The sequence below is a fragment of the Taeniopygia guttata genome, chromosome 3, assembly GCF_048771995.1.
Source record: "Taeniopygia guttata chromosome 3, bTaeGut7.mat, whole genome shotgun sequence".
In the NCBI taxonomy this organism is placed as follows: Eukaryota; Metazoa; Chordata; class Aves; order Passeriformes; family Estrildidae; genus Taeniopygia; species Taeniopygia guttata.
The window spans coordinates 69,853,608-69,879,535 of NC_133027.1; the positions used below are offsets into that span (position 1 = coordinate 69,853,608).

The window sequence follows — 25,928 nt, forward strand, 5'->3', positions numbered from 1 at the left end:
TTGTCCATCTTTATCTTTTATGCATTAGCATTTATTGAACTTTGAATTACTTGGTCAAGGAAATAAAACAAGAGGGATAGGTGATGAAGCACCAAGCACTTCAAAGGTAATTTTAGCATTTTTAAGAAACTGCCAAGAGTTTCTAGCTTTTTCATTTATTGAGAAAAGAGCAGCTTGATGGACACAAGGTATATTTTGACTGTCAACAAACTGCATAGCAGTCAAAATGCAGGGAGGCACATTGAAAAATCTCTTTGGAAGACTGAATGACATTAATTTTTACTAAGAAATAGGCAAAGTCATCGAGTTTGTCACATGCACAGTCTTGACAATAAGATATGAAGACTTATTCTGGTAGTTCAGACTTAGCTCCGAACTACCATTAGCACCACCTCTTTTTCCAAAGGCACGAGGAAAGAACAAGGCATTTAATAATGTCAGGCCCACTGTGCCAAAGATGAACACTGAATATCTGCTACTCATCACACTGGGGAAGAGAGAAAAAAACTGCTGTGAACACACTGCCCTACCAGCATTTCAGATTTTCCTGCGAACTTTATCAACAGCACATACAGGTACCCAACTAACAAAGTCAGCAATACAAACAAAATGTTAACATTTCACTGGTATTTTTATCACAAGTATTCTATTTTATTATCCATAAATTTGATATCTAACATAAAGATTTGCTTGCCTGTTGCACAAAATCACAGCAATATTAGCTTGCCCTTATTTTGGCTATATTGATTTGTCTGTCTAGCAACTATTTTTTTAATTCTCACTTGTAGCTGAACAGGAGAAAGGTTCTAAAAAAATTCAATCACTTTTATGAAAAATGGAGGAGTGGGTATTTAGAGATTTTTTTTTTCCCAAGAGGATTAAAGCAATTCCTTTTAATTAGTATTAATTTGTCCATTAGAAGAATGCAAGCAAGTCTGAGGTTTGTTTCTTAAATGTAAAAAACATTTACAGCATTTTCCACTTAAGGGTTTCTGAGAGACACTCATAATGAAACCATTCTTTTGGAGACAAAGTGAAAAGATGAAACAGAAAAATACAGAAAAGGATAGAAAACAAGGCTAGCTCTATGAAACTGCCTTCCATTTTGGAGCTTGTCTTTCAGGACATGTACATACCTGTAAGTTCATTTCCTATTTTAACAGCTCATCTCATAACTACATACTTAGCATTTATCTTTATGCCAAAATCTGCACAGCAAGTAGCTGTTGGACAATGATTGCCTACTGAAACAATCTTTGATTTTTAAAATTATCCATTCAATTTCCAGCAGAAAACTTTACATTTTCCATATTAAAAAAAAAAAAAATTAACAATTGGACTTCTGTGGCAAAAATGCAACATCCAAGATGAGAACCAACACTGAAGTTTTACCAAATTTATTGTAATATTGCAATCAGAAGACTCTGTAAGTAAGACTACTCGGAAGCCACAATGCTGACTAATTCAATCCATAATGCCCACCAATTTTTGCACAAATGCATGAATGGCGTTATAATGCAATGCAAATGCTAACAACCACATTATTTTTCATGAGTCATATTTTCTTTATGTTTAAAATTTCCAATTTTCAGAGTAATTTCCAAGTTGAACAACGCATTCCTCAAATAAAACCAGGCTGAACAAAAATACATTTTTTTCAAAGAATAAGTTATCCATTGAAGTTCTACAAGCTATGCTATTCAATTATATTAACAGAACTCTTCACATTTTACTCCTCAAGAATGTGGGGTATACAAAAATATCTAAAAGTCTTCAGAACTGGCAAACACTAAAGATAATAATTTCAGATTCAAAGAACACAGGACTGACAAATTCACACTGCTTGTGAAAACTTCATGTAAACTGCCCATCTCTAATGCAATATTTCTGCAGCTGGAATGCAAGATTAATTTGGAGTCATCTCATTACCCAAAAGTCATTTCTAAAGAAAAGGCAATTTCAAACAAAACAAAGAGAATTAGAGCTGAATAAATTAGCATTCAAAAAATATAGACAGCTTTCAAATTCAATACATTGGAAGACCAGGCAATGACAGATTACTAAGATCTGAGCTTTTTAATTTGATGTAAAGAGTGTTACTGTAAACCAAAATCCAAAATAATAAGCTAAAATTCGGAAATGTATTTTCCATGTTTTCTTAGTAGGAAAAGGATTAAAATGCCAAAAAGCACTCAAAACCTACAACCTAAAAGCTATGTAGTAAAATGTGCGAAGATAGAAAAAAAAAAAAGATCCATTTTACCATGAATACCAACCCAATATGGAGTCAGATATGTTATACCTGATTCAACCATCCCTTTGTATCAGTATAACTTTGCACAGACAGGGCTGTCACAGGCCCAGGTGTGTAATCAATCACCTCACAGACCAAAAGACTCACACATCAGCACCTGCACTGCTGTGCCTATGGCTGCACTGCTGCACTCCTGGATACATATGAGAAGCTGCAGGAAATTAATCATGGTCACATGAATACAGGTTTTAAAACCATTTGTGTCTTTGGGAACCTCACAATGAGACCTTTGAGAGGCTGGTGAATAACCTTGTGGCATTCATGATTCTGAGTCAGCCATTGCCCTTCCATTCTTCTTATACTAACAGCCTTATTTCTAGTAGATGAAAACAGCCCTTAGACCAATGAGAATTATATTGCAAGCAAATGCTGATTTTTTTTTACTGAATTTTCTTCACAGATCTGCACAATCTTCCAGTGTGTGAGAAAAGAGGAAAAAGCTCTGATCTTCAGTGAGGTATTACAGCGAGAACCATATGAAAGCATTTAGAAGTATTTAAATAAGACAGTTATTTCAGTGCTTTGCATATTTAAAGAAAAAGCTTCTGTAATGTTATTCTTAAGAAATAAGAAAGCCTGACAGCAATTGCATTTAACATGTGACTATTCACACAAGTCTAGTCACCCACAAAAGCAATTTAAAAATACTGCATGTGTCACACAGGAACTGATTCACACTCCAGAAACACTCTTACAAAATAACATAGCAAGTTTTTAAGAAGAATGTAAAGGCTTTTCCTGCTTCATTCCATGAGAGGTCCATATTATTAGAAAGGAGTTACTGCCATTTGCTATATGGAAAATGAGAGTACAAAGACTAAAGTGTAAGGAAAAATAGCTTTGATAGACTTCAAAAATAACTTTTTAAAAAATCAAAAGAAACAAACTATATCAGCAAATCCTTCAAAAATTCAGGCCATATAACTTATAGTTATGCTGTATCATGACTTAATCACAGTCAGCTGTACAGCCTTGTATTTCCTCTATGCCCCAGATCCAGCCCTAAAAGACTAGATGGAAGTTATAGCAATCAATATTGCTTTTAATGGGTTTCCAAAAAAACACTGCACAACTGCTTTCATGGCACTGAATACGGTAAAGTGGCAATACAATAAAAGAAGCAACATGCTCCCCATTTTTAGTCACAAATATTTTTCAAGGCGACTACTGTAAGACAACACTAAAAGTTTCAAATATGACTATTAGTGGATGTTTCATATGTACATTGGAGTAAAACAATGTCCTTTAAAGCTCTGACTACTCACACTTCATTAAAATGAAACACATTGACAAAGCCATCTTGAACTTAAATCAGATGCTGAAGACAGCAGCATGTTAAACATATGACACCAATACTTCCATAAAAATGCTTGCAAATATGAATACAAAAGGCATCATATTTGCCATCAGAAGGATTTTCTAAGTTTCATAAAGTTCAGGAGCTTATACTGTTAGAAAACTGCAAAGTTATTTTAAAAATATTTCTATTTCTAAATTTAGACATTTAGACTAAATGCATAACCAGAACTGTAGAATTAAATACAGAATAGCATACAGTTACCTGTTTTGAACCCTTTTAAATGTAAACCTACCACCATTACAGAAAAAAAACTAAGCAGGATATTGCACCCACCACTGATTGAAATGCTGGAGAATTATATTAACATAAAAAGAAATGCTCTTCCAGTGACAAAATCTTTTCCAAGTCCCTTCCCCAGGACCCACATCACACCTGTCAATTTTTTCATTCAAGAAAATTTATTACATTCTGAAATTCTGGGTTTGATCCATTAGAAAGAAATCAAATAGAAAACTCGGGTCTGATCACATTTATTGGCATGAAAAAAAAGCAACTACATGTATTCTGAGTAAATGTGTATTTAGGCCCTGGTGTTCCCAGTCTGAAACAACCTGTGTCAAGATCAGGGATGCAAGACTGTTTACACCAATGCCTTTATCAAGATGCAGAAGAAAGCTTTTAAAATCAGCAGTCTAATATAAGTATTTTTTCTGAGCTAGTTACTGAAAATAAAAAAAAAAAACAGTGATTGCACAAGAAACATGTGCTTTGTTTATATAAAATTCTTTGCAACTTCATTCATTTATGCAAATTAAAGCTTTCTATTTAAGGAACCTGCAAGACAAATCAAAAATGATTGAAAGAATATAGAATAAACGTAATCTTAAAAAATTTTGAATCCTTACTTAGAAGAAGGAAAACCCCGTGATGGCAGAATTACTCATGAAGTGAAAAGAATCAGGAAATTAATAAAGGGGCCTGGGAGAAATAGGAGGGAAGGATGTTCCACAGTTTAAAAACAAATCACTATGATTCTACACATAAGTATTTGCACAACTCTATAACCATTTCTATAGAGAAGATGATTTTCAAAATATTTCCATAGCAATGTAATATCTACTCATCTATTGATTTCATTATTAATGTGCTATTTCTCAATCTGTTGTAGACCAAAGTTGATGGAGGCCAGTGTTTATCTAAAATCAGCAATGCTGCAGTCCTGCAAGCTGCATAGAATAGGAGGCCACAACAGGTAAGTGTTCAACGAAACCTCTTGCTCCCCACAAGTACATACTGTCTAAACTCTTCACACCAAACTTCAGATGATTAACGAGAGCTTATTTTTGATATTGAGCAACAGCCAGCTGGAAAATACAGGAAGGCTCATTCTCTCAATACCCCTATGCTAAATTACGTGAAAAGCTGGAAATGAAAAGGTAAAAAAAAAAAAAAAATCTTGATATAGTAGGTTGACCGTGGCTAGGTGCCAGGTGCCCCCCAGGCTGCTCTATCACTCCCTCAGGTAGACAGGGGAGAAAAAGTAAGATGGGAAACAGGGGGGATAAGGCAGTTTACTAAAGCAGAAGTGAGAGGTCATGCATGTATACAAGTAAAGGAAAAAACCCAAATATTTTATTTGCTACTCCCCATCAGCAGGAAATGTCTGGTCACTTCCCCAGAAGCAGGGCTTCAGCATGCATCATGGTTGCTCCAGAAGGCAAATGCTGTAAATAAAAAATATCTCCACTTTCTCCTTTTCATAGCTTTTATACATGAGCTGACATTATATGATATGGAATATTCCTTTGGTAAATTTGGGTCCAGTGTCCTTGGTGTGTCCCATCCCAAGATCTTTCCCACATCAGCCTACAGATGAGAGGTGGAATGTTGGAATGTTGAGTGCTAATGCTGTGCCAGTGCTGCTCAGCAATAGCCAAAACACTGGTGTGTTGTTGACACCAATGCAAAGCACAGCACTGTGAGGGCTGCTGCAGGGAAAACAAGTTCCATCGCAGCCAGACCTAATACACTTGATGACAAAACACTCAGATTAATGTATCTTAAGGCAATTAAATACCCAGCAGATAGAAAGGGGGCCCTTTTGGTCAGTAATTCAGTCCACATAAAATCTGAGCATTCTGCTTGTGGTTACACAGAGAGCTTGGGATATCCATGGCTCTAAATTTGGCATTTCAGTTTTGTGAGATGAATGCCAAGCAGAGTCCAGAAAACCCAAGCAGTGGTGAGAACAGAGTGTGTGGAAACAGGCTGAATCACTGCAGAACTTGTGAAGTAACCCTGGAACAGAGCTGCTAGAATTCTTGCAAGACAAGATTAGTCAGGAAAAACTAAACTGATGCTTGGAATACTAACACTGGGAAATTAAATCTTCAGCAACATCAGAGAACTGGAAAATGCTGCAAGCAGGAAAGACTACAAAGCCACAGAGAATAAGCCAAGAAGTTTTACATCCTCTTTCTCATAGAAGTATACATTTTTATTTTAAAATCTTGACACGAAACAGACAGAATTTCCTTCCCGAAGTTACAGCATCCAGGCCCAGAACCCTTGAATTTTTCTATGGAAGAAAACAACAATGCTAACCCTTCTGCAATTAGTGTGCTCTTGGGTTGCCATTTCCAGTGGCTGGCACCAAACAACTAGCATTTAGTTGCTTAAAATTTAAAGATACAAAGTAAATCAATTCACTGTCATGAGGCATTGAGATATTTCCTCACTCTGTTCCTATCACATAAGAGCAATACCAAAGGGTGAATTTGAACAGTCTCAAAACCTCTTTTTTGTCTCACTGTAGCCTACACACCATGTTATATGATAACAACAAACAGGAAGTTGAATCTCCCAAGACATTATATATGCTATACATATTCATGTCTTTATACTTTACTCCTAAACCACTATAGACTTGCTGTGAAATTCACTATCAAACAGCAAATGCTGCAAAAATTCAGCCACAGAGATTAGTGTGATTGATGACTACTGGTACCTACTCCCAGATAATGATGTGTAACAAAAAAAAAAAGGTAAGAAAAAAACGCAAGAAAAAAGTAACAAAACAAACTTCTTTTATTTACTTGATCAGCAGTTACCGCCGATTCTCTGCTAGGTAAAAAAAACCAAAAAAACTAGAAAAAAGGCTTCAGCTAAACTATAGGTTTCCTAAAGATGGCTTGGATTTAAAGCTGCATCACAATGTGTCACTTTGTTCTATATAAATATTACATAAAAATCTGAATTTGAATAAATCAGCTGGCCAAAAAAAAATCCCCATAAGCATGTCTTATTCAGTTAAGAACACAGAAATATTTTACTCCCTACATTAAAAAGATTGGAATAATTAGAAATTATGACAAATATTTGTGCCAGCACCATGCTAAATTATTCCAATTTTGCTAATATTGACCTGTTGGAAGGCAGAATTAGAAACACTTCAAATATACTTCATTTTTAATATTTCTGACACTACATTTATGTTATCACTTTTCTAGAAATGGGAAACTTTACAACAATGAATAGCAGACACAGCAGTAAAAATTAATAAAAAGTAAATAATATTGATTGTCTGTTTCCAGATTTATATGTAAAAGAAACATTTCTATTTATGGCTGAGGCAATACTTCCACTACAAATGCCTACTTTCAAGCACTTCCAGTGTTTTGGAAAAGAAATTGCCCAGGAAGAAAAAATTTATCAATTTCTCCTTTAGTCTACTGAGGATTTCTCTTCCCCCATTCTCCTCCTCCTAATCTGCATAGGACATAGAAGAAATAATAAAAATCTTCCTGGTTATTTTAGAGCTAAATGAGTGGAGGAGGGAGGCATTTTTTACAGGTTAAGGATCGTGACTAAGCTTTTTCTGTTGTTGTATGATACAAGGAATGTGAATCATCCCTATCACTCAAGAAAGAAACTCACGGATAAAGAATAAGACAGCCGAGTGGGAAGGAAAGATGGATCAGCAAAGGAATAATGCTAAGAAAACTCCTCTGACATCATTAAATCCAGCCTTAAAATAGAACTGCTTATCTAGCTGAGAATTGCTCAGTTTTGGAGAGTGACAGTGAAGTAAGACCATACCATAGAAAAGTAAACTCTTAGGGGATGAAAAACAGTGAAGAAATCAGTTTAGATTTTGAATTGGGAACAGACTGGTAATTAAAGTAGAAAATGAATAAGCAACACATTTTTGAGAAAATTGCAGGTAATTGTAAAATGCTTGCAGGTTCAAGGGCTTTGTCATATTCTTAATGAGACAAAAAAAAAAAAAAAAAAAAAAAAAGACAAAAAGAAGAAACAGATCTCCAGCAAATGCCAGTGACAGCCCAATCCCAAAGGCTGCCCAACAAACCTACAGTGAGACACAAAACCATCAGAACAGCATTCTTGTGACAGAAGAAACAATGTGCTGTCCCTGCTTTCCAAAATTTTTAATGTAACTTCTGTTATTTATTCATTGTCTCAAGATTTTGTATTTACCATGTAATGCTACACTCTCACTGAAAGGTTAAGTATGAATTGAAAATTAGAGAACTCAGACAAAAGTCCTTTCTCCACAGTCTGCCTTTTTGGTCCTTCATAATCATAACCCCAAAACAAACTAGAGTCATTGTGGTTTCTAAATTAATTTTTTTAAAAATTCTGTATGCTTTATGTTCAAGAAGGTAAGTTTGATGCTGTTGTTAAAAATTAATAAATATAATTAATTAAATTGTAGGAATACATAGGAAGTATAATACCAAACTTAACTTCCTTACCTTCAGCATACATTTCTTTAGATCCATGAGAAGGGGAAAAAAAAAGAGAACATGTGAAATGAACACTGGCTTTCAGGTGCATAAAAATGGGATTTGTTTTCCCTGAAAAAGTGAGTGGGATACACTCACTAGAAACCACATTTAAAAGGAACATTTATCATTGCAATTAACATAATTATAGCTCGTGCTAGAAAGCAAAACAGCTACTCTGAACAAGGCTTTTTTTGTTGCTGTTGCAATAGTTTTCTCAGATTTTTCTTCACTTGAAATAATATAGCACATGAAACACCTATTACTTAAAGATTAATCATAGTACAGGTAAAACAGGAGCCGTGCCTGATTCTCTTAATTTGTTCTGATGAGTTTCTAACAAGTACAATGTGACTTGTTAAATCCCGTACTCAAAGGGTAGTGCTGAAGAGCAAAACCACTATTGTAGAAACATACTATATGCAAATGCAAAACAAATTAGGAAAATTTAAATATTAGTAAGACTTCATGCACTGATTTAAAAAAATCAAGTGCCACATGGCCGATACTAGAAGATTATGGAAATTTTTAGGTTAATTTTCATGAATGTTACTCAAGAATAAAAGGAGAGTGATGGATTTTCTTTGTCAGAGATTTTTGGCCACCTTTCCCCTTTTGACCTCATCTGTTCATGTTTTGATATCACAAATGTTGAAACTGAGGACTGAAGTTTGTCTCCATCCCAGATGAAAAGATACTAACTGGAGAGCTTCCAAGCAAGGCTGGCTGCTTTCATTTCATATGCACTTTTTTGAAGAGAAGTATCTTAAAGATGTGCAAGATGTACAAGTTCTCAAAGATGTACAAGCAAGATGTTCTAGCTAAAAGAGAAAAACCCCTATAATCTAATAATCTTAAAATGTTCAAAGACTTCTCTCCTTCTCTTCTTTTAGGGCTATTTGGTTGTTATCAGTATAGCTTTGTAGTTGTCACTGAAATTTTGCTGCTTTTACTGGGTGGCTTCAGAAACTAACCAGGAATCTTTGCTAAGATTTCTACAGTGGGATGTGTTTAAATTCATTACTACATAAACAATTTATGTAGATGATTCTTTCAAATTAATCCTTTCCTATTTGTGAAAGTCTGTATTTGTCAATACAGACTTTCACTTGCCAACATGCTGTCAGTTTATCAAGGACATTAGCTCTATCAAAAGACCTCAGTCTCTTCCAGCAGTCATTCAGATACAAAATTTTATTTTGATAATTACATGATCCTTTTGTTTCTTCCCATATTAAAAGTACACTCAACAACAGCCCTTTAAAACCTTCTGGTTTTCTTTTTGATAATTTAAGTGCTTGATTGTAATATTTTAACTACCTTCAAATTAAAGTGAATAGTTTATATCTTCTATTGATTACTAAAATGACACGGCAGCTTCTTGTGCTGGATTTTTTGAAAGACCAAATTTAACAATTCATTCTCTTAATTTGATGTATTAAATGAACTATAGCAAATGAGAGAGAAACAATTGTCATCTAATTGGGTCAGTCATATCATGCGCTTTAGAACTCCTTTGGTTCCTTAATAATTTTTAAGATAATTTACACATGATTCTTAGAGCTAGAATGTGCTGTGAAATAAACCCCTCAAGAAAACCTGATAGACAGCAGTGGGTGAGTGAAGTTTGAACACGTATCTATCTATCTATCCATCACTTTAAAACCCACCACACTCTGAAATGTTATTGCAAATACTTAAACATACGTTATGCCCACAAATGCAAAGTGAATGCCCTTGTGAAAGCTCAGGCCAAGCCTGAGAAGTTATATATCATGAACTGTGAGGGCCACAGCTGCAAGCAAATGGCCAGCACAGAGGGTTCTGGACACTCCTGTCATATTGCTCTGCAAGAACATTCTCCAAGGTTTTAAGACCAATTCTCTTCTTAGCTAAATGAGAATGCTTACTTTGAAAAACATAAACTCTCAGCTTGGGAAGAAAAAAAAAGGCGAGAAAGAAAAGAAAAAAACAGCAGAAATTATGTACTTTATGTATGCAAGAGGCTGTAACACAAGAAATTCCTTCAACTCATTCTCTGCAGAGGGCAGAACTTCCTGCTCCTTAACACTTGTTCTCTGTGTCTCAGGACAATTGTGCACATGAGTTTCTGGACTAACATTAGCAATTCAGAATGCATATATGAAAATTAAACAGATAGAACACATATAATTTCAAATTTCCTAAAGTCATTCTAGCTTCCCGTCCTGGTTTTGTCTGGGACAGAGTTAAGTTTCTTCCTAGTGGCTGGTGATGTGCTGTGTTTTGAGTTTTGTATGAGAACACACATATTCTAGCTGTTTCTAAGCAGTGCTTATACTAAGTCAAGGACTTTTCAGGTTGTTTTATCATCCTGCCAGGGAGTAGGCTGGAGGGCATAAGAAGCTGGGAGGAAACATAGTTGGAACAGCCAATCGAAACTGGCCAAAGAGATATTCCACACAGTATAGAGTCATGCTTTGTATACAAAATGGGAAGAAAGCTGGCCTGGGACCACTGCTCAGGAACTGGCTTGGCATCAGTTGGTGAGTGCTGAGTAATTGCATTGTGCATCACTTGCTTTAATTCTTTTTTCATTATGATTATTATTATTTTGTTTTCTGTCCTATTAAGCTGTCCTTAACTCACAAACTTTACCTTTTGTTCTCTCAATTCTTGCCCTCATTCTATTGGTGGATGGGGATCCAGTGAGCTAGCAGCATGGTGCTTAACTGCCTGCAGATTTAAAGGGTTGAGATAACAATGCTCTGACCAGAGTATGCCGTAAAAAATATTTATAAGCGTTCATTTTTTTAGTTTATTAGTCTCTGGTTGAAATGTTGATTTATTTGCTCATGGAAATGGAGAATCATAGAACGTTTTGGGTATAACCAAAAAGCCAACCATTTAAAGGGTTAGGGGACCTTTAAAGATCATCTACTCCAATCCCCCACAATGAGAAGTGACAACTTCAACTAGAACAGGTTGCTCAGAGTTTCATCCAATCTCACCTTGAATGTTTCCAGGGATGGGGCACCCACCACTTCTTTGGGCAACCTGTTCCAATGTCTCACCACTCTCATCATAAAAACTTATTTATATCTAATATAGAATGACCCTTTTTCAGATTAAAACTACCAAACCCATTCTATGACAACAGGCCTTGTTAAAAAGGCGTCTTTCTTACAGCTGCTATACATGTTCTCAAAGTTGAATTATGTAACATCTTACTTGTGGTATGTGTCCCCTACCATGCTGTATATCACCTCTAGGGGCTGGATTAATGCCATTATTTTGTTGTATTTTGTAACACTTCATTAGGATAGGTTAAACTGAGGTACATGAGACTAACCTGGAGTTTGTACGCAGCATTGCCACCACCTCTGTGTTCCAAGAACCATCTATTAGAAACTATTAGTGATTACACTTTTTATCTTTACTTCAAAGAGAACTAATCTGTGGGGGAGATACCTTCCTCCACCTTCCTCTTCTCCAGGCTAATTACAACAGTGCTTGAGAATTCTGAATATCATCAGGATGTTCAAACCACCATGTTCCTATTGCTAGGGCTCCTGAATGTGTTTCAGGTCTTGTTTATGGTTAAAAAAATATTTAAGAATACCACCCACAGATCCGCACTGAGGCTGGATAGTGATGAGTGGCAGGGTGTGTGGGATAGAATACACAAGTGCTTAGGACAGTGATCACCTCCAACATTTTGGAATCACATCTCTGAACAAGTTCAGAATCCTGAGAAACTAGTAAAATATTTGGAAAAAGTATTCTGTCATTCCGGCAATTCCAGAAAGACACAAATCACCTGCTTGGACCTGACTCAGGCCTACTGAGCCCTGTTCAACATTTTTCAGTACCGTCAAGGGGCAGAGAAGGTCTCTGGATCTGATGGCAAAAGGACAGGCTCTGCAGCTACCCCAACCCTGGCAACAGGCACTGCAGCTGAACCAAAGAACCAACACATGCCTGCATCAGTCTTCTCAGTACACAAGAAGAAATATTGGAAGCAAAAGTGAGGCCATTTAGTAAGGGATGAAAGAGCATCTTCTAAGAGGGAGCAGGAGGAAAAAGTGGACAAGGCAGACTATCCTAAAGCAGGGCCATCACAAGAACCGGAGGAGGGAGAGGCAGACACTGATAAGGGAGAAGAAAGCAAAAACTCACAAATGAGGTGCCAACCACTGGATCTCTTTCCCCTGAGTGAGCTGTGAAATGTATGAAAATATTTCAGCTGCTGTCTAGTGTCCAAGTAAGTCCATTGTCACCTTGCTGTTCCTATGTTGGGAAAATGGTAGCAGCAGCCCAGAATTAGAGGGTAAGGAAGTGAAAGAGCTAGGATTCCTTTCTAGGTAATGAAGCATTGACGAAGTAAATGGAAAAGGGGTACAAGTCCTTAGGTTCTGAAGGCAACTTCTGTCAGATGTGAAAGAAAGGTATCCCTTCAAGAAAGATATTATATGTCACCTAGGCAAGTGGGCCATTACCGAGAAAGGTATCCAGTACCTGAGGAAATTAGCCATGCTGGAGGTGGATGAAATGGCTTGCCAACTTCAGTAACATGAAGAAAATATTTTTTCCTTCATCACCTCAGCTGTGGAAAAACTGGTCCAGCAGCACACAGATCCAGCTCGATATCTCTATGGACCAGTATTAGGAGTAAACTTTCCTCTGCTCAGAAGAGAGGATGCAGTGAGTACACACCACGCTGTGGTTTGACCTGAGTGACCACAGAGAGGAGATGAGGAACTAAGCTGGAAAATCTGCCTCAGTCCTAGAGGCACAAATATGTGAGTTGCAAGGAAAAACCATCACAAATCGGTTTCTTCTAGGAAAATTGCTGGTCCAGTTTCCTGTGGGAAGTTCTCCAGAGCAGAAGGCTCTTAACTGAAGGGACTCCTGATTCATTCATACTTTCAAGTAAGTAGTCAAAACTATTGCTAGGACTACAAGAACCTTGTCCACAGAAAGATGGATTAAAGGGATAATTGGACTTTTCTACACTTTACTGGACCGTGTGGATCCAATGGTCTGTCTCATCAGACCCACAGTAGTAAAAGACTCTAGTATACACCAATGTACAGCTGTAATACCTTCAATTTCCCATTGGAGATCCCAATAACTGACTGTATTGGAGGTCAAAGTAAGCCTGACTAGGAATGAGTAGCAAAAGCACTCCTCTGTGACTGAGGTGAGGAGAATGAGTATGCAATGAGTGTAGTAAATCCTCTGCAAGTGAGACCAATGCAAATTTGATGACTAAATGCATTGAAATTACCACTTTCTCCTTCTCTTGTTAAAGAAATCAGTGTCCTCTGATTTTAATGCTGTTTCCTTAGTATCCATTTTTTTCAGAAGACATCGTGAGAGGTAGGATTAGTAATTCAGTGTAAACAACAACAGGATAATCATATTCCTCTGGTAAAGCCTTCAGTTGCATATGCTAGCTGACCTTTTGGGGACAAATGCTTAATGTGAGTGCTTAGTATCAAACAAATATCCTCATGGAGGAACTAAACTGAGCACTCAGCAGCTGGAATACCTGACTGGCTTGGAACAGGACTTGAAAAAGGAAAAGTAATAAAAAAGCCTTTGCAGAATTTCAAATCATTATATTTGAGAAACATAATACCCATCATTCTATTCATCCTCCTAATTACTTCCTCCTTCTCAAAATAAAGCAAATAATTGACACTTAAAACCTACTGAAGGTTTATCTGAGTATACTTAGGATGTGTTTTTAATATAAATATCTACAGCTGTTTGAGACCATTATATTCCTTGGCTCCTTGGACAGCTTTCAGGTAGCTTATCACTTACTATTCTAATTTATCATAATTTCACCTTAATTTTTGGGCTTTCTGGCTATATGCAATGAGAAAAAAAATTATTTATATTTCATTTTGAATTTTTTAATAGGAAAGTTGCCAAAAATCCTTTAATTTAGAGATAATCTCCTAACTATGTCTTTTGTACAATTTTTATAGCATTCCATTTGCTACTTAGAAATATTAGCTCTTTACACTAACCTATCCAACAAGTATTGAAAACAGGTAAACTGAGACAGTTTGCCATAATTCACAGAAATTACTGTTGCTATGTAGAACACAGCTTGAAATTCTCAGATTCATAACAGAGTCTGAAGGAGAAACACCAAAGAAACCCCAGCACACATTTGGAAATGTCATAATTTGCTTGAGATAAGTTTTAATCAATTTGCACACAGATTTCTTTAGAAATTAAAACGTGTACTTAGAAAATGTTTGCATTAGTTTTTTGGGGTTTTTTTTGCTGATGTGAATTAGACTTGGGCTACAATTAGCATCCACTAAAATATATAATACACTAAAGATGGAATTACAGATATGGTTGAAACTATCACTGTAGGTGTGACATTTTAAGCACCAGTTCCATAGTCACTCCAGTTTGATATGCCTGTTCACTTTAACATCATACGGTATTATCTCTTATTTTCCTTCAAGATGTGTATTACAACTGACTTCTCAATATATAAAACTGAGTTAACACTGCTCATATTACTCTCTACATTGAGCCACCTTTGCTATGTTACATCTAAAATTTGAATGCAAATTCTTTATATTTGAAGATTAAACATTTGTGCAAAAATAATGTATTTCCCCACAGCAATATGAACAATCACTCTATATTTAAGCAAATTAATTGTGAGCAAGAAATTATAAGAAAAAATTGTCCTTATATAATTCATTTAATGCTTGAAAATCATACTGATTACAAAGTACTGGTGTGCAATTAATTACTTTAATAGAACTGAAGATGTATTACTTGAATCATTTCCCTTGATGAAGCTTTATTTTGTGGCTCACTCCAACCTCCACAAGAACCCTAGGTTATTTCCACTAGTCAAATTCCATTTGTTATATTTATCCAGTCCACACTACCAAAGTGAGAATTTATTCACTACTTCTCAGCTTAGAAGTCTCTGTAATGAAAGCAATTATTTTGAAAGGTGTCTAAAGTGTGTTTTCTTAATCTGCAAATTCCTTTTCTCCAAACAAATTGAAAATTAGCTTCTCTAGTGCTATAAAACTGGGCTAATATAGTTACTACTTGAGGAGAAGAGAAAAAAATTTACCATTAACCTCAGCGGAAGATGTTTCTCTGTCTCAAAAACTGAAGACAATGCTACTAAGTTATAATTAGCATAACTTTGCCATCAACCAGGGTAAACATGAAAATTCTTGTACCATGCTTTCTGAATTTAAGAAACAACAGATTTCATTTCATTTCCTTTCAGGTAAAAAGCTCTTCAGAGTAATCCCTCCTGAAAACAATAATTCTGGATGGCTCTTTATACCAAATTTTCAAAATAATTTACCAACTGGATGTAGTCAAATGTATAAAAAAGGCCAAATTAATATATCACCAGAGATACCCAAGAAAAGTTCTTATCCTTACACTGAAACCTGTTGTAGAGCTATGCAGTTATCCTGAGAACCAAGGCAGACACTCAGGTGCTTTTATGAGTACATTAGTCCTGTTGCACTCAAGTATACAACACCTCCTTGAGATCTCAAATTTGCAAGCACATTGCTAATTCACAGAAAAAGAACTTTAAGATTATTTCCCTTATTTCATAAATACATTAAAAGAGGAAAAAATGTCAGGGAGATTAAAGGAATTCCTTTCACTATGTGTTATTCAGTTTCATCTTACTGCATTACTGTCATTTTCTCTGTAAAGAAAATACATTCAGGGTCTTCTAAATTTTGCTTCAAATTTAATAAATCCCTTTGATAAAATACTGGGGGTTCCTCACCTTGGTAGCTTTATAAAAAGCAGAAAAAACATTTTCAGATATGAAATGGGAACCAGGATGCCTTACCTCCACTAGGTTTTATATTGGACTAGATGTCTTTAATCTACTTGATTCTGCACTGAAGCAGATCTACAAGCCTTCACTCTCCTACCTGCTCAGAGACAAAAGCATTAAGCCAAGAGTTCAACAAGTATCTTAAAGTGATTTAATTTGTACCCAGCTTCAACTGAGAGCACATCCCTTCAGTAGAACAAAGATTTTGGAACAAAATCACAAGAATTATAGTCATTTGACAGAAGTACACAGGAACTGGAGTAATTTCTTCTACAACTTTTGTAAGTACACTTCACAGGCTAGAACAGCTCAGAAACTAATGACTTTAACTTATCCTTTGAACAGCATGAAACTGCTTACAGCAAGGTTCAGCTACTAATTTGCTCATTAATTTGACATGAAGCTTCTCTCTGGGCTTGGGCTTTAAGGTTTCCACAGATAGATAGAACCAAACACACTTGCATTAACCTCGTGTGCTCTGTGCTGGAAAATGGCTTATCAAGCAATACATGTGTTAGAGTGAGGGGTCTGCCCCAGTGAGCATGCAGCTTTACAGCAGCCGGCTTTCTCCACCATTAATTCACTGCTCCAGTCCACCCTGAGACCTCTGGTAACACTCTGGAGTTATAGACACAGCTAAAAGCTGCTTTACTGGCCAGACTGGAGCTTCACCTGAGAGAGAATAATTTCATGTATGAAGTAAAGCCAGTATGCACTCCACCCCCATCAGAGGGGTTGTCTGGATTATAGAATCAGTCTATTAGGGAAAGTCTTTACCCAATTTAACTTGGAATGACACACTTAGCTCTCATGAGAACCAGTTCTTTTAAAAATGGTTTAAGAACACATTTTGATGAAGCAGCCTTTCTGAGCAAGATTTTGATGTTACTAAGTTCTGAATTTAAAAACAAGCAACCATTAAAAAACAACCAACAAACCACCAAAAGAGCAAATCTGATTTCTATTTAGACACGTAATACTACATTTTCCTATAATAGATTATGAATGCTTCAGTCAAAAATAAGCTACATCAGTGGATTAATAATAAACTAAGTAATAATAATTTTTATAATAATAATAATAAACTAAAAATTAACTTTTGGCATATAATATTTCATGCATTGTGGAGTATGATGAGAGCTTCCTGTATAATACTGAACGTGCTTTTTATTGTTGGTTTTTTCTCTTTATAGCAAAATTCTTCATAGGAATAAAATAACAGAATCTAAAGATGTATAACCAAGCTTTCTCAATTGTAATTATAAATTGGACAAAATTTAAAGATAACCTGACCATCAGTATGTCTTTAAAAATCTCAAAATCAATTGTATAACAATTGATGGTTGTCATAAATACCAGATTCACAGAATATGGATAATTCTGTCATACTGATACAATTAGCAAAAATTAATACTTAACTGCAGTTATTGTTTAATAAATATTATAAACATCTGTGACATGTATGTGACATGCATGTGACATAACACAGATATTTCTGAGTACAGTATAAACGGTGCTGAAAAGCCTAAGCCACTATTTAAACAATGTACTTACCTACAGGAGTCTCAGGCAAGCTCTAACTTGAGTCACTACTTACTATAAAGATGTAATAATCACAAATTAAAATTCTGTAATTTCTGGCTGAAATAAAACGAGACCAGTGCTGTAGTTATGTTATTGGCCATATTTCAGAGGACACCTGAGGGTGTCTCTGGTCATGTGCAGCCCAAACTGAGTATTATGAAACCAAGGAGACCTATTATAGTCCAAGCTTTCAGAGAGGCCTCAAATATTTTCCAAGGTGAACAAACAATTCTACATACGTTTTACGGCCACTAACTCTCACATAACATTGGTGTTAGAGATTACATTGAAGAAAAACATACATAAATATGTCCCACAGAGGGGAGTTATATCAGATGCCCAAACAAATATGTATGGTATACAGACACATTAGGAAAGGCCTTAACAACACATTAAGCAGAGAATTGTGCTTTACTTACTAAGATCTAGGAAATACTGGTTTTGCTCTGTAGCAGCGGTTCTCCAACACTTAATATAAATACATTTGCAGCTACACACAGCATCACACATAATTTATCAATATTAACTATCTTACTGTCATGCAGTTAAAGATTACAGTGTCTATACTGGAAAAGACAGGGTGGGTTACAAAATGGAGTTGTAACATTAGACAGCAGGGCTCAAAACTGAAAGGCAATAATCCTACATTTATATCAGATGATTCTGTGATCAAATTTAAAGAGATAAAAGTCATGGTGGTAACATGAAATTTGGTAGGACAATTCAGGAGTGACCAGATTTTACATGACCATGTATTCATGTCTTTTTTTGGTTTTTTTGAGCCGTGCAAGTTGAAGGGTCATGAACACACAGGGTATCAAAACAGACAGGTTAGACTCAGTGGCAACATGAAACATTTGGGATCAAGTGAATAAAAGACAGAATCACATACCCATTTTTCCACATCAACTAGCTGTAGAAAGAAAAAGCAAGAAATCAGTAAATCTCTTTCCTTAAATACAGTATATCAAAGTCTATTTTGAAGTTAACATTTCATATTTTCAGAAATGTATCTAGTATGAAGGAAAATATGTTCTATTCTATAGCTTCTAGTAATGAAGATATTCTCCTGGTATCTTCTCTTTAAAATGCCAATACCTCACTTTCTGTCTTTATTTTGTGGAAAGCACTTCAGATTCTAGAAGTCAAAAATGTCCATCTAAAATCAGATAACAGGCAGCAAAGGAACTGATGCTGAATTATTTCCACACTGTGTTCACTACCAACCAGTCAAAAATGCAGAATACAGTGTCCTAAAAATCGTCTCTTCATTTCTTCTTGAGTAAAGCTCTGCCATTAGTGAACATGCACTTGAAAAGGTTTCATTGCTGCTATTCATGGTTTGTCATTTTAAAGAATGCTATAATATTGAAGTTAAAATTAGGGGTACCTGACAAACCCTGACCCTACAACCTGCAGCATATGAGAATATCTTGCATAAGAACAAAGAACAGCACATAAAAATGTCATCCATTTCTTCTATGGGGAAAGTGAGAATAACTCCAAAAGCTTAAGGTTTTATATTAACTAAACTCTTTCATGACTCAGTAAGGAAACAGATTTTAAGTTACTCTCTCTAAAAAGTCTTTAGACTATTTTACAGTCTCAGAAAGGATTGAGAATATCTACTAGAACACAATTCAGATACTAGAACAGTTAGCATGCTATTAAATACTTAGCTAGCACTAAGAGCAGTATATCTGTAGTAGATTGGTCTCTGGACTTTGCACAGAAAATGCTGCAGAATATCATGCAGTGGTTTTACTGCATTCACATATTGACCTTTTGCTAACAGATGCCACACAGAAGTTTAATAATTGAGATAGTTTACTGCAAAGCAGGAGCAATTTTCAAAATCAGTAATATCTGGATGTCAACTTGCTTGTGAAATTACTGTAGTAAAAGGCAATGTACTTAGTTCTCAACTGTTAAAACAGCTCTATTCAAAGAAAACTTTCTCACTTTTAATATACATTTCAGTTTAAGAGCAGCTTTATGGTTCTGTTCAGTGGTACACAAAATTCTCATTTGCCCTATTTATTTTCTTAGCAATCTTTACTGTGACTTTTGTTATCAACCAGAGCTGCAGAAATGCCTCCTCAAAAAAAGCTAAATGTATTAAAACAGATACAAGATAAGAAATTATTTCATAAGATGTTGGCAAGTTATAAAAGTAAGTAATGACTTAAATCTAAATGCAACTACACTGTCTTAAAAAAAAGGAGTAAGCAATAGCCAAGTTAGATTTATGTACAAATATTTTTTTTATCTTGCCTTTGATACATCTTTTGTTTTGTTAAAATCGTACACACTCTGAAAACAGCACTACAAGCAATTTGCCTGCGTGACACTGCTAGAAAGAGGTGACACATGCTTTATTGCCTTGCTGTGAGAAGAAATTGCTGTCCCAAAGTGTAAGTGAACAAGGCAGCCTCAACTGTTATCAGAGAACCCCTCAAAGCTCAACAGCCATTATCAGTTTTACAATTAATTGCCATATAATTGCTGAATTGTCCATTTACTTTATTTTAATGGACACCAGATAGCTTCATGAGTCATGTGCAATATTTTCCAAGTATTTGTACACTGCACACACTAATTCTACATTGGTATATTCATGTTTAAATATAATGTCTCTCAGGACAGCCACTTGAACGGTGCATGTACACTTACATGGGAATGATTATGAATTTATCCAAAGAGATTTGATTCTGAAAGTGTGGTACAGTGCACTGCACAATAAGATCCTCCATTTGTAATTAAAGCTTTATTTTATAGGCCTTCTGCTGTGAGCTTCATCAGAGACCTCCCAGGTCCTGCTGTGCTCCCATTTCATCTGTGGAAGAGTCCTATGAGGGACTCAAGTCACAAGAAGACATTTCTTTCTTACAGACCACTTTGCCACAAATTCTAAGATTTGTCTTTGCAACATATGGAGATAAAATTTTATCTGCTTTTGGAACCTGTTCTGGAAGACTTGTGACCTGGACATTTAGTATCCCATTTGGGGGAGAAAAAAGGCATAAGCATGGCAGAATATTATATTTACTCATCTGGAAATTTCTAGGAACACAGATTAGGTAAAACTAAAAATAAATAAGATTACTCATATCCAAGAGTAATTGCCTTAATGTAGACAAAATAAATGTAAAACTCACATAAACAGGAATGAAACAGTGGATACCTCAGTCTAGCACATGTATCTAAGATCTAAGCTATGATTCAGAAAACAAGCAAGCAAATGCTTCACAGCACACCTAAATACAGATTCTGTTTCACCCTGACACCTCCATCTTTTGTCTATCTTCAAGACTAGAAGCCACAGGAACCCTTTTCCCATGGAATTCCCAGCACCCATCCAAATTCAGGAAAGACTAGGATTCAAAGCTTCTGTTGCTATATATGCATTAGTCATTAATCCAAGGGAAAAACTAAAAAAAAAAAAAATTAAAAAACCAACAAAACAAAACAAACAAAAAATCCACATATACACCAGAGAGCAAACAAACAAGCAGACAAATTCTAATATTCTCTTCTACCAGGCCATATTTTGTTACCTCTCTTTTTTGGAGTGCTTAATGTTCTTTGACCTGAAATTACCTGTCATTACCATAAATAACTCAGGTTTTGCTGAGTTGTTCACCTGTTAGGAGGTGCAGATCTTTCAACTAGTCTAGGAAGGTTTACAATTCAGGAAGGGCTGGGGACATGGTAGGCAGGGACTGGCAGTCACTTCTGAAGTTCCCTTTTGCTGTGGCATCTCACAGCAACTGCTTCATTTCAATCATATATTACATTAGACACAGTCCAAAAGAACAATACAGTCATTTCTTTCATGAAGCACAGGAATTTTTGCCTAGTCAGAAAAAAAATCCAGATCTCTGGAATTCAATAACTTTTTTCATCCAGCTCATTTTCTCTCCTGACCATTGTCATATTTTTTGGAAAAATAAAATGTTTAGGCATGTATATATTGGGGTTTTTTTTCTCTTTTTCTTTACCTAAGGAGTATCTGGACTTAAAACACTTCCTCCAGCAGAGGATGCAGGATCCATATTAAAACATATATATCTCAAAGGCAGTATGCTACTTAGAAATATTCTTTCTTCATGTACCTGGGTACTCAAATATTTTTCTGAGAGGAAAAAAAAAAAAAAAAGAACATGACCCTGTTTAACACTGGATATCAAAATTTAATGAGTACATTGCCATATGACAATTCTGAGTACAGGGACTATTATCTTACCAGGAGGATGTCAGAGTTAGCAAAAGACTGAAGGATATATAATCTCTGGAATTTATTCAGCAACTGTGAACTACTTGTACTACAATAATCATTTTAGAAAAAGCTACTAATTTCAACTCAAAAGAATTATTTCACTGCTTACTGCTATCAAGTAGCCATCAACCTAAATTAATGATTAAAAATTATGACACTTGAAACTACAGAGCAGTGGATAATAAAATCGTACGGCACCCATATATCTGGGCATCTAAAATATACAAGTAGTGCTATAAAAATAAACACAAGGATTCTAAGTTTTTTTCCAAGAATCAAGCAAAATATCAAAGACAGTATTAGAATGATGAAATAATCTCCTTTCTTGAACTAGAATAGAGCACTATACTACAGTCTTAATACTTCCTTTAAAATTTCAGATAGCTCTAGTAAGACCTTTCAATTAAGAACATACAGCCAAAACCTAATAATTTACTGCTATGCTAATCCAGAAACCTCAGAGTGATCTACATTTGCTGATTTCAGAGCACATCAGAGCTCCAATCTTTTCAGTCAAGTTTTCATTTTAAATGCATGTAATCCAAACTGGAAAGCTGTTTTTTCCCAAGCACTGCAGATACCCAGAACTACACTAACCAGACATAAAAGCCAGTTAAAAGAGCAGGAATGTTATCCTGTTACCCTTATTTTCTCTTGCCATAAGGAGCCATGAACTAACTTACTGGCATTATGAGGAGTTTTTTTCATTTTTTAAATTTGACAAAAAGCAAGATCACATAACATGTACTGAATGTCCACTAATACAGAGGCATTAATTACAAGTGCAAAAGCTACAAAGTAAGCTACTTTAAGCTATGAAAACAACATCCCATTCCTAATTCTGGCTTCTGTATTCTGTTTTCTTTCATCTTCTTGAGCAGCACACAAAAATACTAAGGAATTTTATTTCACAATGTATAGAAGAATCTCATATGACTCTGGATAATCACATTCTCTATGAGTATTTATGAGAACTGCCATGATAATTATAATATATTGCCATGATCCATATATGGAATTTTGAATTAAATCTCAATTAAGAGATGTGTAACATTCACTAGTAGATGTTGTATCTTCCCTTGCACTTAAACTCATTTATCCTAACCAAACTCTTATTTTAAAAGTTGCAATTTTTTTTTTCATTTCTCTGTTGTGGAAACTGAGAACATATAGCAAAATCTTTGTCTAAAACTTTAATAAAGATAAGCAAGGTGAGAATAAGAAGAATTGAACTAGATTCCAAATTGAATTGTATTCTTTACTTCCATTATAACTCTTGATTAGCTTCATTAACACCTTGACTTCCTGAATTTAATATTTAACAAGTTAATTAATGATATGCCTTCTGTTCCAGCCCAGGCTTGTCTTCCAATGTAGACTTTGTTCATCAAGACACTTCAAGTGCTGTGCTTTCATGTCTCTGGTTTAACTCCTTCTCTGCATATAACTTAGATCAGAAAATATTACTGGGTAAATACAAAGTAGCTTCTCTCCCCCCAACATCATTTTTTGCTGACTATCACTCTAGGAAAAAAAACCTTTGAGCACGTTAACACTCCAAGGGTCATGGTAAGGCCAGAAAAAGGTTTACTGCTATCTACCTCCAAAAAAGGAAACTTGTCCAGGATAATAAAATATTTTATTTCATGCCATACATCCTCATCGCAAACACGGTGCATACACTAAAGGGCCCATGTGCCAGGCCAGAAGCATTTGTGTGTCACAGTTCTGTGATTTGAAATAGATACTGATTTTATTCCTGTCCTTGCTTGCCCTTGAGAATAAGCAGAGTGCAAAAACACTGTGCCTGCCATTCTTGATCTCTTCCCGTACTTGCAGATGATCAAAGTGCAGTTGATCAAAGCCAAGCTATATACTTTTTGTGCCTTATTTGAAATGGCCTGCTAACAATCAGTTCTGATGTTAAATAGGGTGCACTGAGTAGAAAATGACAGTATCTGTTTCTCTGTAAAAGCTCCATGCTCCATCCCTCCTTTTTTCTCACTGTTTTATTTCCCATTCCTATTTGCAGGATGGCATCACTAAAATGTGTAGTCAGTATTTTAAGTAGAATAAGACTAGCTTATTTTTTCATACAGCTTTCCACTGGTATCAAATACATATGTCCATCTACATGATACAAAAACCCACACAGCATTAAACAGTGATATCCTCTTCCTCTCCTTCCTCTTCCTTCTGTCATTTTCTGTCCTCGCAGTAAGAAGCACTTAGGTCATGTAAACTCAAAAGTCTGGGATGGCAGACCTTGCAATAAGTACTGCTTAGGCTAATGAAAAAACTCAAAGTATAGAAATACCAAGCTATAATTTGACCTTTTTGCTTGAAAGTTTGATTAAGAAAACTTTCAAATCAGTAATAGGAAACTAAAACAGCTCTGGCTTGTTATAGCAAGAAACCTCTGGTTCATTCCTGACTTCCTTCCTACATGTGGGGGTTCTTCTGGCAAACCAAAAAACATTTTCAGCCTGTCATATTCACAGCTGCTGTTAGTTTTCAAATAGGTTATTAACTAGGCTACTGTAGTGTGAATCAGAGGGCTTAAAATTTCAAGAGTGCATTTAACTGCCAATCTTCATATTTTTTTTAAAGAAGTACCTTGGTAACTTGGCTTATTCATTAACATACAGAACACTTATTAAAAGAAATGGGAGGTGTTACCTCTTTCCACAGCCATGAGAGATGAAATTACTTTTGCCCTCCTCCCATGCTGAGAAAATGACAAAGCTGCCAGCTCTCTGTGTTATCTTGCTGCTTACTAATAAAAAGTAATTAATGAATTCAGAGTTCCACAGTTGGAGATAGGTGATTTGAATATTCAAAAATCCACCCGCTACAGTTGCATTCCTATCCCAAAATGGCTCCATTCTGTCTTAGAAGCACAGGAAAGCTTTTCAGCTCTGTGAGGAAGCACATTTTCCCTTTCCTTTAAACACAGAAGGATAACTATAAATGTGAGACACTTGCATGTGATGATTCCTTCACAGCCCTTCAGATCAGAGGATAAGGGCTTCACTTTAATCCACAGCAAAGACTATCCTGTACATGACATTAGACAGCAGTTTCCTGGTCAGTGGCACAGAAAACAGATTTCATTAAAACAAGGCACCAGGAGGAGCGATTAATCAGCCATGACTGGATGATTAGATGGGAGTTAATAAGCTCATGATGCAATTTAGCTAGAACGTTGCCTTACTGATGGGTATTTTGCAGACAGAATTTTCCTGAAAAATGAAGTTGTCAACTATTGGGTAGAGGTTGTGAAATTAAATTTTTTCATACTACAGAAACACTTCAGCTTTGAATTCACACACAACATGTGCAACCAAATGCTTTCATTCTCCTAATAAGGTCAACATAGATTTATGAGTGCACATATGAGTCTAAAAAAACTCCTAGACTTATTTACAATTCATTACCACAATATTACTGCAAATTTCAAATAAAATATATTTGTTCGATGTCTATTTTCTCATGTTGGCTATGAGTTATTTTTGTATCCATTTCAGTGCTTCTCTAGTGTAATTGGATAGGGGGGTAGAGGAAGGGAAGGGCAAGGCAAAGATTGTGATATGAAAACATTTATATTGATGCTAAATAAGCAGATACCTGTTTTTTAATTGTTGTACTCTGAAGTCAGTGCAAAAATCAGTATATATATCTATCTATATCTATATCGATATCTATATCTATATCTATCTATATCTATATCTATCTATATCTATATATATCAGTTTAATCAGTTAGGTTTATATTAGAAAGAAAATTAGCTCAACAGTAGTCTA

The 25,928-nt window shown here is 35.5% G+C and overlaps 1 protein-coding gene across 10 annotated transcripts in view; it reads right to left on the minus strand.

The window, feature by feature from the left end:
* Positions 1 to 25,928, minus strand: part of RYR2 (ryanodine receptor 2) — a 370,524-nt gene that overhangs the window by 219,026 nt on the left and 125,570 nt on the right. For 8 of the 10 annotated variants that reach the window (XM_030268232.4, XM_072927083.1, XM_072927079.1 and 5 more), the window contains exon 4: positions 18,739 to 18,759. The exons of the other annotated variants lie outside the window; for them this stretch is intronic. In XM_030268232.4, the coding sequence (XP_030124092.4) occupies positions 18,739 to 18,759 (21 nt within the window). The remainder of the gene's footprint in view (positions 1 to 18,738; positions 18,760 to 25,928) is intronic. 10 annotated transcript variants of the gene reach the window in all.